We start from the raw sequence: 19,602 nt of genomic DNA, 5'->3' as shown, positions 1-19,602 counted from the left end.
GTTGAGCGTGAAGAACCCAGCAGCGTTGCAGTTCTTTACACAAAACCGGTGCGCCTGGCACCTACTACCATACCCAGTTCAAAGCCACTTAAAACTTTTGTCTTGCCTTTTGTCACTCTCTGAATAGCACACATACACAATCAATGTCAAATTGTCTCAAGGATAGAGAATCCTTCTTTAACCTGTCTCCTCCCCATCATCTACACTGATTGAAGTGGATTTAACAACTGACATCAATAAGGGATCATAGCTTTCACCTGGATTCACCTGGCCAATCTATGTCATGGAAAGAGCCTGGCTGCTGGCTTTAGTCTGGCGAAAATCATAGCAAGCTAGCTAGTCTTTTTAGCTCCCCACATCTCCATGTGAAATAATCATTCTGATATCAGCTAAAAGTAGAACGTCATCATGTTTGGTCACAGAGGGGAAAAAAAAGCCCATGGCTAGCTAGTTGGCAACAGCAGGTTCTACCATTTCACTATAGCCCGGGATCAATCCTTATTGCTTCTAAACAAAACACCTTTTTGGGCAGATTCTTGTTGTTTGGTTTACTGTTTGAACAGTCACTGAGATTATATTTGGTTGGTTATTAATGCAAAATAGGCTACTCTTACAAGGAGCCGCCCCCTTTGTGACTAAAAACTACATTGCAACTCTGCTCCGTACCTTCAGTCTCTGTAGTGTGTGAGTTTACCTATAAAGCAACCAACTGTGGACAAAATCGAAGGTGTGATCCCGGGAGAGGTGCATCTGCAACAGCCGAAAGTCAAGACACTGATGTGGTTTTCCAACAGAAAGGCAGTGTTGCCATTGTTTGTAAAAGTTGTTATTTGTAATGCCGAAATAAAGATGTACTCAAGCCCCATACCTACACTAATAAACTTTAAATATACTTTGTATGTACATTGTACAATCAATTGGTGGGAGAGATTCAAATATCACATTAATTTGTATATATCCTCTGTATACATGAATTGCGGCAAAGTTGGTTCCTGTTTCAGGCATTTTAATTGTTTTTTTCCTGTTTCAGGCATGTCTTTGGTCACGTTCACGTGGGTGAAACAATAACACCCTAATAATTAGTTACAGTAGAACCTCCCACAATACAGGTGATGGTTGCAGGATTAAGATGGCGAAGAGCAACTGCAGAAATTTGCTGTTGACTGCAGTCAAAACTTCATGACCTTCCATCCCACGATTTGTGTACATTTCATGCAGTCGACATGTAGGCACAAATTGAAATATATTTATCCCCATATTGCAACACACTTTGAAAGGCGGTGACCATCTTGGATAAAGGGATCTGCTTGAATGCAATTGAAATGCAATTTGTTAATGAAGACAATTAGAACACAAATCCTGCTGCCTGAAGAATAGGCCTATACTGTTGAAATTGCTCCCTCTCCTGATCATGGAGGAGACTGCACAGATTTGTATTTATTTTACAGGTCACATATCCACTTTATTTGGCGTAAACTCTAAAACTCGGGGAGAATCTCCTTCTGATACTCTTTGCGTCTTCTCTCCTCGCCTCCTTCTCAACACCCATTGGAGGAGAAAGTCAGATAGGCGGGACCTCTGGCTTTTTTATCCAATGGGTTTTGAGAAGGAGCCGAAGAGTATGCAATTGAGATTCTCCCAATAATCTGAAGATATACTAACGTCCTATCTGCTGAATACATAATTGTAAAACAGCTAATGGCTCTTCTCCAGGAAAACAGGGTGGTAGGCCATTCGACCGTAGGCCACACAGTGACATTTGGAAAAGGTAAATACCAAAGCGGAGAGATACAAACACCCTTTTAGAACATGGCCGTCATCTCATCTCTTTCATGCCCTGCCCATGTACAGTAACTTCTACTGTGATTGGCCTTGATGTTATAGTATTAGCTTCTTATTGGCTTTTTACAAGTCACTAATGGCGTTGAAGCTATAGTATTAGCTTCCCTATTGGCTTCTTACAAGTCACTCATGCACTGGTGTCGATGACGTAAATTGTGCACTAGGTACACACTGTATCGTTTGGCTGAACTGAATAGTTACATTTTACGTTAAACGTTAAAGGGTTAGAGTGGATTTCTCTAAAGAGACATCGATCATGATTATAGCGCTTTGTCTTTTCATTACATGTCTATTTTAAGCAATTCCTATATCTTTTCACACCATTGTTGATGTGATATTTCAGGGTAAGTGGAATGATACATTTGCTTTCTGCGTATTTTTCCTTGTAAGAAAACGAATGCTTGTTTTAATCAAACAATTGTTGTCAGACGGATAGTTTATAATAGGCTAATTTGTATTGACAACATGATTCACCTAAATTGTATTTTGATTATAATTTGTCGGCCCAGTAGTCGAATTCATAGCTGACTAGATGGTTTGGTCGTATTTGTCGGAAGAGTTGAGGTTTTCAAGCAAGGTAGGCTAATGGCTGTCGGTCGGAGTTCGTCAGAGATCGTGAAATGGCCTAAAGAGCACCTTCGCTAGACGACAGATGAACCGTTCCTCCATGATGGTGTGAACAGTGAAAGCTCTCGGTTTAGAACGGAAGAGGTGCGTGCACGTTGACAACAGGGCCACAACCAAAATAAGAGCTAGAGCGAGCTGTCACCAGCGGATACATTTTCTGCCTATCAGTTGCTGCGTTAACATCAACTCTGAAAAATACGAGGTCAAATCATGACATTCGTGATCTCCAGGTCGTTAAGACTGAGTTTTAGAAAGAGGGCAGATTTGGATGACCGTTCAAATGTATTTTTTTCCCAGTCGGAGCTCGTTTTTTTTTCGACTTCCCAGTTGTTTTCAACGCGCAGAAGTCCGATAATTCCGAGTTCCGAACTCTCGGTTGGTTTCAAAACAACTGGGAACACTTGCCGCGTTCAAACAACTGGGAACTCGGAAATCTCCGACTTCCAGTGCGTTCAAGACGACTGGGAACTCGGGGAAAAACGAGCTCCGACTGGAAAAATCGTTTAAGCGGTCATCCAACTCGGAATTGCAAGTCGGTAACGCTGGCATTTTTATACAACTTTGTTTGCCAATTATTTTTCTAAGAAAATAATAGGTTACACTTCAGGCTACAAACAGTAGGCCATATATTTCCCCAGGATTAACAGCAATACTTTAATTTTCAATGTATCTGTCAGTGACGAAATACTCAGGTAGGCTAGCTATCAATAGCAAAACATTGATGTCAGAGCATGCTGATGCATGAAGTTTGACATTTTTAATTCTGCCATTTTCTTTGCATTTTAAAATCACTATACCTCTTCAAATCTCATGTCATTATTGCACTTTGTTGAACTTTGTTTGAATGTTATTCTTAAAACAAGCAACAAATCTCTCATCTGTGATACTGGGGTTTTGGAGATCATGTGGACTCTGTACCACATACAGCATTACTTTAATACATTCTATGATTACATTTTGAAGGAGAAGTTGTTGCATGATGCCTCTTATGCAGAGATGGGTCTTTTGAAAGTATCTGGAAGGCCTTGAGCACCATTCAAATATAACAGATTTTTACCTCACATGGGGGGGGGGGGGGGGTTTGCTCAGATCTCTGTGCACATTGCCATAGTACAGAGGGTAGGGATTCCCTAGATGTTAAGCCACCTAAATACTGTACTTTAGTTTATGCGTAGCGTCTTGATCCATCAGCAGACATTAATATTATATTCCGGGCCTTGATTTTTAGATTCATAGTGGAACATTAATCATTTCAATATCACGTGACCTGAAAGTTGGCAGCCATGTTGTGTGGATGGTCAAATCATTTTTTGTTGTTGTCAAATGCGCCAAATACAACGGGTGTGGACTTGACCAGGAAATGCTTACGTACAAACCCATTCCCAACAATGCAGAGTTAAAAAGTAAGAAATGTGCTAAATAAAAGGAAATAGTAACACAATAAAATAACAAGGTCTAGGGATACGAGGTAGTTGAGGTAATTGTGTGTAGAGTTCAGTGAGTGTGCCTAGAGCCAGAGCAAGAGAGTCAGTGAAAAAAACAAAAACAATACAAGGCTGTCAATGCAAATAGTCCTGGTAGCTGCTTGATTTAACTGTTCAGCAGGCTTATGGCCTGGGGGTAGAAGCTGTTCAGGAGCCTTTTAGTCCCAGACATGGCACCACTTGCCGTGTGGTAGCAGAGAGAAGTCTACGACTGGGGTGGCTGGAGTCTTACACAGACACAGCCTGGTATGTATGTCCAGTTGAAGTCGGAAGTTTACATACACTTAGGTTGGAGTCATTCAAACTCATTTTTCAACCACTCCAAACATTTCTTGTTAACAAACTCGAGTTTTGGCAAGTCGGTTAGGAACTCTACTTTGTGCATGACACAATTTTCCAACAATTGTTTGCAGACAGATTATTTCACTTATAATTCACTATATCACAATTCCAGTGGGTCAGAAGATTACATACACTAAGTTGACTGTGCCTTTAAACAGCTTGGAAAATTCCATAAAATGTCATGGCTTTAGAAGCTTCTGATAAGCTAATTGACATCATTTGAGTCAATTGGAGGTGTACCTGTGGATGTATTTCAAGGCCAACCTTGAAACTCAGTGCCTCTTTGCATGACATTATGGGAAAATCAAAAGAAATCAGCCAAGACCTCAGAAAATAAATTGTAGACTTCCACAAGTCTGGTTCATCCTCGGGAGCATTTTCCAAATGCCTGAAAGTACCACGTTCATCTGTACAAACAATAGTACGCAAGTATAAACACCACACAGCCGTCATACTGCTCAGGAAGGAGACGCGTTCTGTCTCCTAGAGATGAACGTACTTTGGTGTAAAAAGTGCACATCAATCCCAGAACAACAGCAAAGGACCTTGTGAAGATGCTGGAGGGAACGGCTACAAAAGTATCTTTATCCACAGTAAAACGAGTCCTATATCGACATAACCTGAAAGGCCGCTCAGCAAGGAAGAAGCCACTGCTCCAAACCCGCGATTTAAAAAAAGCCAGCCTACGGTTTGCAACTGCACATGGGGACAAAGATTGTACTTTTTGGAGAAATGCCCTCTGGTTTGATGAAACAAAAATGGAACTGTTTGGCCATAATGACCATCATTATGTTTGGAGGAAAAAGGGTGAGAAATGTAAGCCAAAGAACACCATTCCAACCATGAAGCACAGGGGTGGCAGCTTCATATTGTGGGGGTGCTTTGCTGCAGGAGAGACTGGTGCACTTCACAAAATAGATGGCATCATGAGGGTGGAAAATTATGTGGATATATTGAAGCAACATCTGAAGACTTGGTCGCAAATGGGTCTTCAAAATGGACAATGACCCCAAGCATACTTCCAAAGTTGTGGCAAAATGGCTAAAGGACAACAAAGTCAAGTTAATGGAGTGGCCATGACATAGCCCTGACCTCAACTATAGAACATTTGTGAGCAGAACTGAGAAACCGTGTGTGAGCAAGGAGGCCTACAAACCTGACTCAATTACACCACTGTTAGGAGGAATGGGCCAAAATTCACCCAATTTGTGGGAAGCTTGAGGAACGCTACCTGACACTTTCGACCCAAGTTAAACAATTGTATGTAAATTTCTTACCCACTGGGAATGTGATGAAAGAAATTAAAGCTGAAAAATCATTCTCTTTATTCTGACATTTCAGTCTTAAAATAAAGTTGTGATCCTAACTGACCTGAGACATGGCATTTTTACTAGGATTAAATGTCAGGAATTGTGAAAAACTGAGTTTACATGTATTTGGCTAAGGTGTATGTAAACTTCTGACTTCAACTGTATGTATGTATAGACTGCATTCAGCTCGTCTGGTAGGCTGGCATCACTGGGCAGCTCACAGCTGGGTTTCTCTTTGTAATCCGTTATAGTTTAGAGAGACGGAGTAGGATTTAATTTGTCGTGTAGTTACCAAAGTTGATTGTCACTTTTCATTTGTTTCTAAAACTCATTCACATCTCTTACTCACTGATCAGCATGGATGGTATTTATAGGATGGTGTCAAAATGCTAACTCTTCAGCTTAGCATCACTTCCTCCCCTATTACCAAGTGCGCGGAATGCCATTCACCTATTAAACTTCAGCCTATGAGCATGTCACTCTAAGGAAATTCCACCACGATTGCTGATTTAACCTATTGGCTCCCTCGTGCAATAATCACCATCCTTTCAATCAGTGGGCATGAATCTAGGGGAGTATTTGTCAACTCAACCTTGTCTATAAACTATCAAAATAAAAAATGTCGCACACTCCGAGTATAATCTCCCAGCAATTTAATGGGTATATACCCGAAACGTTGGTAAATACCCATTAAATTGCTGGGAGATTATACTCGGAGTGTGCGACATTATTTATTTTGATAGTTTATTAGCCGGTAGTCAGCACCTCCATACAAACTATTATTCTGGGTGTGCACCAGCTCATGTTTAAATTTTTAAAAACTCAACCTAGGCTCCAACTTGTTTTGCAGCAAGTCTTCCAAGGACCATCCACCTCCCCACCAGCTTAATAACCTCATGGCTCGTCATTGGTACTCTTTTCCCCCAGTTGGGGGGGGGGGTGGTGTCCCAAACCAGCTGGCCTGTCTCTGAGGAGCATTCCTCGGAGACGAGGTCTACCTCAGAATATAATAAGGAATTTCAATTAATAGTTTCTGTCATTCAGTTAAGCCTGTACTCGATTGAACTGTATTGTTTGATGGTTCGTCAGAGATCGTAGGGGGATTCCCTATAAGCATCTGGATTATTGTCCCGCTCCTTGAACGCGGCAGCTCTACCCTTTAGCTCAGTGTGGATGTTGCCTGTAATCCATAGCTTCTGGTTGGGGTATGTATGTATGGTCACTGTGGGGACGATGTCGTCGATGCGCCTATTAATGAAGCTGGTGACTGATGTGGTAAACAAATCAATTCCATCTGATGAATCCCGGAACATACTCCTTTCTGTTCGCTGACCAGTCCTGTAGTTTAGCATCCGCTTCATTTGGCCACTACTGTATTGATGACGTAACTGGTACTTTTTGAGATTTTGCTTGTAAGCAGGAATCGGGAAGATGGCGCTATGGTCAAATTTGCCAAATGGAGGGGGAGCTTTATGAGACTGCATTTTTCTGTTGTTGTTGCCTGTAGTTGCACAGGTGAGCTGCTGGTAGAAATGTAGGTAATACGGATTTCAGTTCACCGACCACGAGAAGCGCAGCCTCTGGATGTGCATTTTCTTGTTTGCTTATGGCCCTACACAGCTTGAGTGCGGTCTTTGTGCCAGCATAGGTTTGTGATGGTAAATGGACAGCTACGAAAAAAATGTAAATATTTTTTTAAATATTATGGTCTACAGCTTATTATGATGTATTCCAACTCAAGTGAGCAGAATCTCGAGACGTCCTTGTTCAGCCACATATTGGAGAAACAGGATACAGTTCTTCAGACCACATCGATAGGATAGTCTCGACTGGAGTAGGTCCAGTGACTGCACGTTTGCCAATAGAACGGAGGGTAGAGGCGGTTTGTCCACTCGCCAACGTAGTCTCGTCAGGTATCCCGTACAGCGGCCTCTTTTTTTTTTTTTAATGCCGTATTTTCCTTTTTCGAGTGTCAGCGATGAGCAGAATGTCCTTCACCGCCAACTCGTTGAAGTAGAGGTTAGAGATCGCTGCTCTGATGTTCAGAATCTCTCGTGGTCACGTGAAACAATGGCGGCAACATTATGTACAAAAGTTACCATCATTGCAAAGGAACAAACAAAATGGCCCAATTGGTCAGGTGCCCATAAAACGGCTGCTATTCCCTCCAGGCTAAGAACCAAGTCCCAAGGGTTCTTTGTCTGATCCCAATGCTGCTTCTGGGGTAAGAGTATGCCAAACACAGCCTTGTGCTTTGGGGCCAGTCTGAAGAATACTTGATCATGTAGATTTCCCACCTCTCTGGGTCATTAAATACATTCTTGAAAATATACTCGTCTAACCCAACATAGGTAATGTGCTACAATGTAATCTCATCATGGTTATTGGGAGCCATACTTACTTTTGGAGCTCACTGTATTTCATACTGTATTGGGACAGTGACAATTTGTTTTGGCTCTGTAATATAGTACTTTGGATTTCAAATGTATATAATGACTGAGGTTGAAGTGCGGACTGTCAGCTTTAATCTGAGTTTTTTTTCCATCCCATATCGGGTGAACTGTTTAGACATTACATCAGTTTGTGTACATAGTCCCCCCCATTTTGGGAGACTAAATATATTTGGACAAATTCACGTGCATTAAAGTTGCGAAAGGTTTAGTATTTGGTCCCTTATTCCTAGCTCTCAATGAATGCATCAGGCATTTGACTTTACAAACTTGTTGGATGCATTTGCTGTTTTTGTTTTCAGATTATTTTGTGTCCAATAGAAATGAATGGTACCTTATGTGTTGTGCCAAGTTGTAGTCACTGTTATTGTAAATAAGAAACACCTCTACATTAATTTGGATGGTACAAATTAATTGGATGGTACAATGATTACATATCATCTAATTGATGATGCCCAAGAAGATGGCATTTGGAGGATATTTTGACATGGGTGTTCGTCGAGGTTTGGCAAACCGTTGCCAGTAAATCCTCCAAAAACCAGCTTCGAGGGCATTATCAATTTTATACAATTGGTTACCAACATATTCAAATAATGATTGACATATTTTCATTAAAGTTATTTTGATGAATTTATTCATACTATTTCATCCTTCCACAAGATATAGTCTCGACACAAATTTAGGGTTGCTACCCAAACCAGCTGGTTTTTCCTTCTATCGGTTCGGTTGCTAGGAAACGATCCAGTCATTCAGTTTTTTTGTTCTGCATCTATGGACAAGACCAAGCCGTTCGTTCTAAATGTTCCACTGCCATACTAGCTGGCAATCGTTTTATCCCTTGCTTGCTTGCTAGCTAGCTAACTACGGCTAACTTAGTCACGTTAAAACGTGCTGCCAGAATAACCGCAAAGTAGCTTCATTTGCATTTATTTAAACTGTTTTCTAATGACATTTATTTGGATACCCCCATAACAATGAGGTGTGATATAGCCTGGCATAGAAAATGTGCTCACTCGTCAGGACACTGTTGTTCAGAGGAGCTAGCCAACAACACAGCAAATACAATCACTTCAAACTGAAGCTGGAAAGACTGCAAACTAGCCGCATCTTGTTCCATTTGACCTTTCTTCAATTGCCATTTCTTTGTATATATCCATAAAAATGGTGCCAACTGATTCATGATTTCTACTGATTTGATTTACTGGCTGAGAAACGCTTCCTGTCTGTCTCTTCCCCCGAATATGCTCATTACTATTGGACAGCTGCAGATTGAATTTCATTAATGAAACAAAGTTGCAAATGTCAGAGAGACAGACAGCAAGGTTTATACAATTCTCTGCAGTTGAAAACTAAATGTTAGTCTAAAAGAAATGTGAGAATGTCTAGATTTATTTTTATAGCGGCGATCAAGTTAATGACTTGTCTGCTTGGGCTGGTGAGACGGTGGATTCCGCAGTCAGATGGAACAGAGTAAATAGGCATTTGAACGTCATAGATTTAGCTGGTGGTAATTTGTGGAATAAATTTCGGCTGGAATGTGGTTTTAACCAGCATTCAGGATTAGACCCACCTGTTGTATAATCCTGAATAATGAGTGAGAAAGTTAGATGCATAAATACCATACCCCCAAGACATGCTCACCATTACAATAACACAGGAGGTTAACGTTGATAGTCAAGGCTATTCTTATTTGCAATAATGATCTGAACAACAAACCGGAAATGCATCCAACTCATTTGTAGAATCACAAGTTTGATGTAGTCATTGCGTGCTATGAATATGGGACCAAATAGTTAACTATGTACAAAACGTGCTGCGATTTCTACATGGTTCACCCAATATGGATGAAAATGACCTCAAATGGGAAACAGAGGTAAAAACAACTGTCACTGTCCCAATACTTTTGGAGCTCACTATAGTTTGCTACACAAAACATCAGCCAGAGTTAAACCAACTTTTGATTTTGTTGAATTCATGGGATGTAAAGAAAAAAATAATAAACAAACTGGTTAAATATTACAAAGAAAACAATAGAGCACACATGAAAGCTGTTATCAGAAATAGCCTAATATCAGAAACCAATGTGAACTTACAACCTTCAGAACACAGTATCACAATCCACTCTGCGCCAGCTGTGCTAATTGACAGACCAAGAGACTGTCACTTTGTGAGATCTTAGGGAAGATGCTGTCACAGACGGCCACGAGCCAGTTCACTAGTCAAGTAATTGTACGTGACACACCTCCCCACCAATCTATATCAATGAACTCAAGTTAACCAAGAAAATAATTTGTACAAAAAACATTAACCATGTTGGTCAAAAAGTTGACGTTTACAATGTGAATTGTAAACATGGTTTCTCTTCACCAAATCTTCAACAGGAACAGTAGCGCCCACTGATTTACACTATAGGATGAACTATAGGGAACGAGATGAAGGCTGGCATGGCTTGTTTATATTTACAGTTGGTCACAGTAGTAAAACGTGTTCCTCTTCTCCTGTCAGTTGTCTGGTTGAACTGAAGGAGCAGCAGCCCTGAGGGCTTAACGATATTTGTCCTCATATGCGTCATGATTGGATTGATCTCAGAAGAGATGAGGGAAAACTGTTGGGAATAACAGATGCTACACCTCTAAAACCTTTGTTAGATCTTGTATCGTTAAGAAGGCATGTCCATAGCATAGTGGCGCAAAATAATTGGGATTGAGAATGTTTTGCGGTTCTCTGGTGTGACAGCACTATGCAACCGGGGTTTTCTCTTGATCAAAAATGGGCTTAGGTGTTGGGTGTGGTGGTCTTTTTAGATGCGCCCCCCCCCCCCATATTGGCGGTGTAGCCAATTTCCTGCAATTCTACATGTCTCCATGGAGTTGAGAAATGGTTGCCGTTTTTAGAGCTTATGTCCTACAATTCTATGCTTTGCCATGGCTAATGATGTATTATTTTGCTCAAACATAAGAACAGAGTCTATTCTGCTAAATTGTTTTTGTAATTGTTTATTTTTTCCCTGACTGTTTAGCTTTTATTTAGGTGATTTTGTTTAGTTCTCCAAATATTATTTTAAAATAGAGTAGGTCATTTATATTTTCTACATACTTTCTGGTTGTAGTCATTTTAGGTTTACACTGAAAGGTTTTTCCATCCCGAATTTTAACATAAAATGTATATATTTTACTGTTTGGGTTCAGGTGACCCGCCCAAGGATTCAATGACAGACAAATCCCTTTTGTAATACTGCTCACCCTGTGCTCTTATGGTCACACGCTGACACACCAGGAACTCACTTATTGACCCAATTTAGTTTGCACCTGTCATGTTCCGCTATTGTGTTAAGACCTGACTGCCCTACCCTTGACAGGATCTGTGAACGCTCTTCCCTCAAGAGTTTGCTATGGGAAGCCAATGTGACAGGATTCATTGCAAAGAGACTCCATGTAGCCCTGGTGTGTGAGACTTCTGGCGCGTGAGGAGATTGAAGGTATCGGAGGTCATCTCCATCAATAGAAAAGGTCAGAGGAGAGGGATGTGAGGCGACCAAGGAAAAGTCTGAAATTCAAGAGAGCCATAATGAAATGAACATGAGAGGTTATAGAGGGAACCCAGTAGGCCTAGGTGAGTGTCCTGGTGGGATAAAGGGTGAGCGATCAAGCAGGTGAAGCTGTATCTAAAAAATACTAAATATCAGCTCTCTACCTCTCTGCATGTAACCCAGCAAAGTCTTTGCAAACCACTAAACAAAGACTCACGAAAAAAGACAGAACTGTCATTTTCTCAACCTTTCCTCCACTGTGAAGTAATAACGACAGATCCCTCCATTAGCTGGAGTCAGATAGCCGATGAGTACTATAAGCTGCCCACTTCAAGGCTTGGTCCTCGTTCTAGGGCTTTGCCCACATTTCATTGACCAATGCATAATCTGCTGAAAGGTCTGTGCCACTAATTACTGTACACCATTCAAACTGACAGATGCCTCGCCTGGCTTGATTGTGTTCTCTCTCTTTTAATAAGAGGACATTTTCACGGGTTGCGAAAGCAGTTTCAAGAGTGTGTCCAGGCAGGTCGATAGAACCAAGGTGACTGAAGGCCTGCCCTTGACAGATGAGGCGTTCTCTGTAAGGTCCATTTCAGACTAACATATTTTTCTGCCCAAGCCCATCCAGTGTCTGAGTCTGGGCTCAAGTTGAAAGCCACGTCTCTCCTTTAGCTCAGAGGTTCCTGTAATGTCACTGTCAGAGTGAGCTCGGTTCCGCTCTGGCTCAGCGTGTGTCGAGCCACGGCCTCATTATCTTTGCGTCTAATCAGTCCTCCAGCCAGCTCTTAATTGAGCCATCAGCGGCTTAAGGGGGAGGATGGATGTGTCAATTAGAGTAACGAGTGGGAGTAGCCATGCCAAGTGCAGCACAGGGAGGACATGCCTTGCAGAGCAGAATCCTTGTTCTGGTTCATTCTACGGCCAATCCAATAGACCAACTATAGCCGAATATGTCAGCAAAGTCAAGAACTTGTGAGGTTGCAGAGTTTTTACTCCTCGTGTGTCATTCACCCCCCTCCCCCATGCTGCTTGGGCCTTTGCTGCAATACCTCATGTTGAGGTATTTATGCAGGGCCAGCCTCTCAACCAGCTACAATTTGTCCCAGTCTCAATTTTGGACAATTGGGTTGAATATTTTTGTGTGGAGCTTTCGTAGCTGACTCGTGGTTATATTTTTTTTAATTTGGATTTTGTTCTGTGGTATACTGTTGGGGTTTGGCACATCCACAACTTATTCCCTGACCTCACCAGCCGCTGTTTACTGTTGTTCTGTCGAGAAAGGGGGCAAGTGCGGAGGCTAAATTGTAATATATTTATCAAAAAAAATATTTACCTGGAAAAGTGGAATCAAGGACTGATCTCATTTTCAGGAGAGGGTAGAACGTGAGTTCTACTGTCTAGGATTCCCATGAATATGGTGATGGTACATAAAAAAAGCAATTTTCTTGCCCAATATGGATATAGTCACCTATATGCAGTTTCCCTCGATGGAGTGTCACATTGTGCCATATGCTTTTATTTAGATGAAACACTCTGGAGCGAATGTCATGTTTGATAAAGGAAATGATCACAGGGAGGAACACTTGGGTGCTTTTGGAGGTAATTGTCCTGTCATGGCCAGTGTCTTCAGACTGTTAAGTGTCTGTGACCTACATAGGCAAAGCCCTCCTCTAACACGGTCTTTTAATGGCACTTGCCATCATACAAACACACAATTTAAGTTTGTTTTTAGTCGTGCTATTTGAATGGAGAGCTTTGGTGTATTTATCATTTCTGATGGGCTGTTTGGGCAAATTAGGTCATGTTTAATTTACTGTAAATGTGTTTGTTGTCAAGGCAAAGGGTGGCTACTTTGAAGAATCTCAAATATACATATATTTTGATTTGTGTAACACTTTTGGTTGTGTTATTTAATAGTTTTGACGTCTTCACTATCATTCTATAGTGTAGAAAATAACAAAAAACCCTGGAATGAGTAGGTGTGTTCGAACTTGACTGGTACTGTACATTGGCAGCACATTTCCCGCCCAGTCCTCACTTTCCCAAGGCCTTTAATGATTAAATAAAGCTGGTTTTGTGGAGGACCTAAGTGCTCTCCACCAGCTACAGAGAAGGCTTTGCATATTTTCCATCTGGCCTCACAATGATCCCACTGAAAAGCTAGGGGCTTGACGGGTCAGCGCTTGAAGGGGAAACGCTTTTGGCATTTACATAACAGCCACAAGGCTGTGTTCATGTGTAGATAAGTTGCGGTGGCATTATTGGACAGTACAATGACAGTCGCCTGTCATTTGGTGTAACAGTTAGACACCATCACATTGAATGACAGACAGGCCGATCATTCAGTGTAACCGAATAGTTCCATATTCAACGATATATGGTCGCTTAGCATGTTAAACCCATGTGTTTGTGTTACATGATTCCATATTATCCTGGAGTACTTGGTTGGTTGCTAAAGTGAGCTTTTGCTTGGCTACATCATGCCAAGTTTGTCATATCAGTCCAAGCCATCAAACAAGTGTGGCTATAGCACTGTGAGCACACAGTGAGGGGCCATGACAACCTTGCATGGCTGTCAGAAGAGTGTGAATTCTGAACACGTTCCCCCTCACATTGAAGCAGTGAAACATGCGACTTGTGAATATGAAGGTGGACGGCACAGACCCGTGTACTAAAGGACACAGGTGGGTTCTGACTGAGGTGGGGGTTACCATGGTCTGTGCAAATTTACCTGGTTCCTTTTCGGTCATTGGTTTTAGTGCAGTTTACCTCAACATCGATACTGGGGAGCCACTGTGTATGCAGGATTTCCCTCCAGCTGAGCATTAATTGGACTCAATGCACTTGGCATCTTGGGAAACTGCAATACTGTACGACACATGGAATACGTTTGGGACAGAGACGCTTTCCCTTATGCTTCTGATCCCAGTGTAGGGAGGGCACTCGGCTATAGCCTGGGTTTGTATTAAAACCACTCATGTATTCATAGAAGCCTAAACACCAAAAATATATGCACGGTACAAACCAGTGCCAAATAACAGAGGTTGTTCGTTGAACTCTGAGAACAACTAATTGAACACAGTTTTACAAAGAGCCCCGTAAGACACCCTCTCGAGATGTGGCCCCAGCTTACAACAGAGTCTTATGAGAGGAATATGAGGATGTAATTAATGTAATGAAAATGTATGCTGAATGGAAAGGAACCCCTGCTAAAAGAGTAAACGCATAGTGTGGACTATGGTGAAGAAGAATCCGCTTTGTTCCAGGTTCAATGGCTTTGGGCTTTGGCAGGAAGTGCCTAATGTTAAGGGGGATGGCTAATACCGGGCATGCGTAAATGTTCTTGGCAAATGAAGGTGATTCTGATATCTGTTTAGTCATTTTAGGTCCCTCTTCAGTATTCAACGCTTAAAATCACTGCAGAATGTTTTCGAACCACATTGCTTCCACCCACCAGTCTCAGGCCCCAAGAAACGAGGTTTGATTCCAGAGTAGGAAATTGGCCTTGTTGCTTCTTCTCATCTTGTCATTTCACTTTAGTCTATGAAACCATCACGCTACACGCTAATATGCTACAGACTTCTAATCTATCAGGCTCACCTGGAAGTTCAATCAACCCAAATACCCCCCCCCCCCCATGTGTGTAGTGTGAACACAGGTATTTTTATAGACGCTTGCTGTAATCCGTCCGTCTTTCCCTCTGATGTCCTTGTGCTTGGGAATTACTCTACTGGGCAGTTAGCGCTTAGTGCGCCACCCTGTTGTCACAGACCAGCCTTGATGAATTGAAGGCTGTCGCTAATATGATGGAAGCGCTAGCGGCGGTTAGCATGCCTTTCCTCAGTGTGAGGCTGCGGGATCACGCTCCGATGGGGAGGAGTGACAAGGGCAGGGTGACATCAGAGCCTTTCTGACATTGAGCTGCAGGGAGTATTTTACTTGTTTTTCTCTACGTGCCTAAACTGACTGACTGGAGCATAATAGGTGTGTGTGTGTGTGTGTGCGCTCAGACAGGTCAGACGGCATTACCTGGGCTATTGTCCTTAAGCCACAGGTTTTGAAAAATGACATGTTTCTCTTATGTAACTGGGTCCACAGTACTGTTAACAGTAAGTTGTAGTATTAGAAGCAAATCTGCTTTGTTGAATCAGTCCAATGAATATATTTTATATCCTGTGGTTACTTTAGTTGTCTTTCAGTTAGTTTTGTTCCCCCCCCCACAGTGTAGCATAGACCACAGTTTCTGAGGCATTTTGGTCACATACAACTGAAACACGGCAGCTGTTCTATGTAAACGCACCATAAGGGTTGTTTCCTGTGTGTACCTAAGGCATGTAGAAGTAACTCTCTCTCCCCTCCCTTTCCAGGAGTGACATCGTCCTCACCACAACAACGGTCAAGAAACTGGTGACCTGAGTGAACAATGAACTGAGGGCAACCCCCCCCCACCCCACCCCTACCCCTCCCCCCACCCCCCTCTCCACCAGCTATAGCAACAGAAAACCCTCTAGCCCGTCACCCCAGATCTGGGCAGAGGAGTGTGTGTGCGCGCGACTGCGTGTGTTTTCTGAGGCTGCCCGTGCTCCAGAAAGAGCTAATAGGCTAACCTTCCCCCTCACCTGAGAGGAGGCCCTTCTGACCTTTTGACCCTGTTTGACTGACCCCAGCCAACAGTCACCACCACCACCAGGAAGCATGGGGAGGAAGAAGATTCAGATCCAACGGATCACCGATGAGAGGAACAGACAGGTGAGACTGAGATGTGGCCGTGTCTCCAAAGTCTGTACCAACGCTATTGTTGTTGTTATTATAGTCGAGAAAGATGGGGCCTTGTTTCTTTGAATACTGAACAAAAACAAAAGTAGTCCTTCCGATCCAGTTATACCCAGGTTGACCCATGAATGTGTTCGCCCACCAAGGCCCATTTGTCACCATGGGCTAGGTTCATTGTTTGTACCGGTGCAAAGTACGTACCTGTTGAAATAAATTGACCAAAAACGGTCAAATATAACCGATGAGAAGGATAGAGCTTATGGTTAATAAGACTATAACGATTTTAGCTTGTTTCGTTATAAAAATAACAGGTGCAAAGTCTGCATGTATACCTCGGGGTATTTGGAAATGGCCACGGGATGGTTTTTCAACACCATCAATGCGGTTGGAACTATTTCTTTGAAGTGTTTCTGTACTTTTTAAGATTTGTAGTTGACTTTTTACAGAAATACATGAAGTGAACTTGTGCAATATGTTAAAAGATAAAAGCAGATTGCGTTCTTTATTTCACCTGTCACATTATTTGACATTATGAAGCTTACCATAGATCCCCAGAACAGTTTATTTAATTATTTTTAACCTTTATTTAACTAAGCAAGTCAGTTAAGAACAAATTCTTATTTTCAATGACGGCCTAGGAACAGTGGGTTAACTGCCTGTTCAGGGGCAGAACGACAGATTTGTACCTTGTCAGCTCGGGGGTTTGAACTTGCAACCTCCCGGTTACTAGTCCAACGCTCTAACCACTAGGCTACCCTGCCGCCCCCAGTTGAGCCAGTCACGTGTCTGTAAATAGCACAACTAGAGAAAGCGGGGGCAGGTGAGTCCAGCGGTGTGTTGACAGGGGTCGCATTTTATATTGAAAAGTGGTGTGTTTTTTGCTTCAATAGAGTGACCAGGGACGTGCAACTATTGTTTTGTGCTACAGATTTGGCAGAAAATAGCTTAATTTTCATCAGATGACCATAGAAGTGCAACACCTTGGCTGGCATCCACACAAGTTTGCTAAATGAGCTTAAAATGTTTCTCTTAAATCTAGCATTTTTACCAGAGGAAAGTAGCCTCACCTCAATCGGAGCATAGCCTGCTGAACTCTCATCAGAGTGGAGAAGTGCAGCTGAAGCACAGAATGATTCTGATGCTGTGCAGAAATTACAATAAGAAGCATTTAGATTTCTTATGTGTGAAAAACTGAATTCTGAGTTCTGAGTTAACTAGCAAGTTAAACTTAAGAGGTTGCGTCATCGAAGTAAGTGGCTGAATTAAGGTGATGGGGCATCAAATCAAATGTTATTAGTCACATGCGCCGATTGCAACAGGTGAAATGCTTACTTCCTAGCCACTGACCAACAATGAGGTTTCAAGAACATTTCAAATACGAAAAAGAAATACATTAACAAGTAATTAAAGAGCAGAAGTAAAATAACAATAGCGAGACCTATATATGGGGGGGGGGGGGGGTACCGGTACAGAGTCAATGTGCGGGGGCACTGGTTAGTCGAGGTAATATGTACATGTAGGTAGAGTTATTAAAGTGAATATTCATAGATGATAACAACAGAGTAGCAGCGGTGTAACGGGGGGGGGGGGGGGGGGGCAAATAGTCCGGGTAGCCATTTCATTAGATGTTCAGGAGTCATATGGCTTGGGGTTAGAAGCTGTTTAGAAGCCTCTTGGACCTATATTTGGCTCTCCGGTACTGCTTGTCATGCGCTAGCAGAGAGAACAGTCTATGACTAGGGTGGCTGGAGTCTGACAATTTTTAGGGCCTTCCTCTGACACCGCCTGGTATAGAGGTCCTGGATGGCAGGAAGCTTTGCCCCAGTGATGTACTGGGCAGTATGCACTACCCTCTGTAGTGACTTGCGGTCGGAGGCCGAGCAGTTGCCATACCAGGCAGTGATGCAACTGGTCAGGATGCTCTCGATGGTGCAGCTGTAGAACCTTTTGAGGATCTGAGGACTCATTCCACATCTTTTCAGTCTTCTGAGGGGAATAGGTTTTGTCGTACCCTCTTCACAACTGTCTTGGTGTGCTTGGAAAATGTTAGTTTGTTGGTGATGTGGACACCAAGGAACTTGAAGCGCTCAACCTGCTCCACTACAGCCCTGTCGATGAGAAGAATTGGGTGTGCTCGGTCCTCTTTTTCCTGTAGTTATCTCCTTTGTCTTGATCACATTGAGGGAGAGTTTGCTGTCCTGGCACCGCACTGCTAGGTCTCTGACCTCCTCCCTATAGCCTGTCTCGTCGTTGTCGGTGATCAGGCCTACCACTGTTGTCATCAGCAAACTTAATGATGCTGTTGGAGTCGTATCTGGCCATGCAGTCATGAGTGAACAGGGAGTACAGGAGGGGACAGAGCACACACCCCTGAGGGGCCCCAGTGTTGAGGATCAGCGTGGCGGATGTGTTACCTACCCTTACCAACTGGGGGTGGCTTGTCAGGAAGTCCAGTATTCAGTTGCAGAGGGAGGTGTTCCAGGGTCCTTAGCTTAGTGATGAGCTTTGAGGGAACTATGGTGTTGAATGCTGAGCTGTCGTCAATGAATAGCATTCTCCCATAGGTGTTCATTTTGTCCAGGTGGGAAAGGGCAGTGTGGAGTGCAATAGAGATTGCATCATCTGTGGATCTGTTAGGGTGGTATGCAAATTGGAGTGGGTCTAGGGTTTCTGGGATAATTGTGTCAATGTGAGCCATGACCAGCCTTTCAAAGCACTTTTACATATTTTTATTTCACCTTTATTTAACCAGATTAACAAGTTCTCATTTACAACTGCGACCGTGCCAAGATAAAGCAAAGCGGTTTGACACATACAACAACACAGGGTTACACATGGAATAAAAAAAACATACAATCAATAATACAGTAGAAATATCTATATACAGTGAGTGCCAATGAGGTAAGATAAGGGAGGTAAGGCAATAAATAGGCCATGGTGGCGAAGTAATTACAATATAGCAATTAAACACTGGAATGGTAGTTCGGCAGAAGATGAATGTGCAAATAGAGATACTGGGGTGCAAAGGAGCAACATAAATAAATAAATACAGTATGGGGATGAGGTAGTTGGATGGGCTAATTACAGGTGGGCTATGTACAGGTGCAGTAATCTGTGAGCTGCTCTGACAGCTGGTGTTTAAAGCTAGTAAGGGAGATCTGGTTCTCCAGCTTCAGTGATTTTTGCAGTTCGTTCGTTATTGGCAGCAGAGACCCGGAAGGAAAGACTGCCAAAGGAGGAAT

The 19,602-nt window shown here is 42.5% G+C and overlaps 1 protein-coding gene across 8 annotated transcripts in view; it reads left to right on the top strand.

Moving 5' to 3' along the window:
- The first annotated feature begins 2,001 nt into the window (after positions 1 to 2,001).
- Positions 2,002 to 19,602, top strand: part of LOC135552134 (myocyte-specific enhancer factor 2D homolog) — a 31,979-nt gene continuing 14,378 nt past the window's right edge. For 5 of the 8 annotated variants that reach the window (XM_064983558.1, XM_064983560.1, XM_064983559.1 and 2 more), the window contains exons 1-2: positions 2,003 to 2,186; positions 15,955 to 16,336. In XM_064983558.1, coding sequence (XP_064839630.1) covers positions 16,283 to 16,336 — 54 coding nt within the window. In that variant the 5' untranslated portion in view covers positions 2,003 to 2,186; positions 15,955 to 16,282. Of the gene's footprint in view, positions 2,187 to 15,954; positions 16,337 to 19,602 lie in introns of all 8 variants that reach the window. The other 3 variants (XM_064983557.1, XM_064983555.1, XM_064983561.1) reach the window with 3 other exon arrangements.

This window comes from Oncorhynchus masou, chromosome 13, assembly GCF_036934945.1.
Source record: "Oncorhynchus masou masou isolate Uvic2021 chromosome 13, UVic_Omas_1.1, whole genome shotgun sequence".
In the NCBI taxonomy this organism is placed as follows: Eukaryota; Metazoa; Chordata; class Actinopteri; order Salmoniformes; family Salmonidae; genus Oncorhynchus; species Oncorhynchus masou.
Note: the sequence above shows the minus strand (reverse complement) of the source record. Positions and strands in the feature narration are given on the sequence as shown.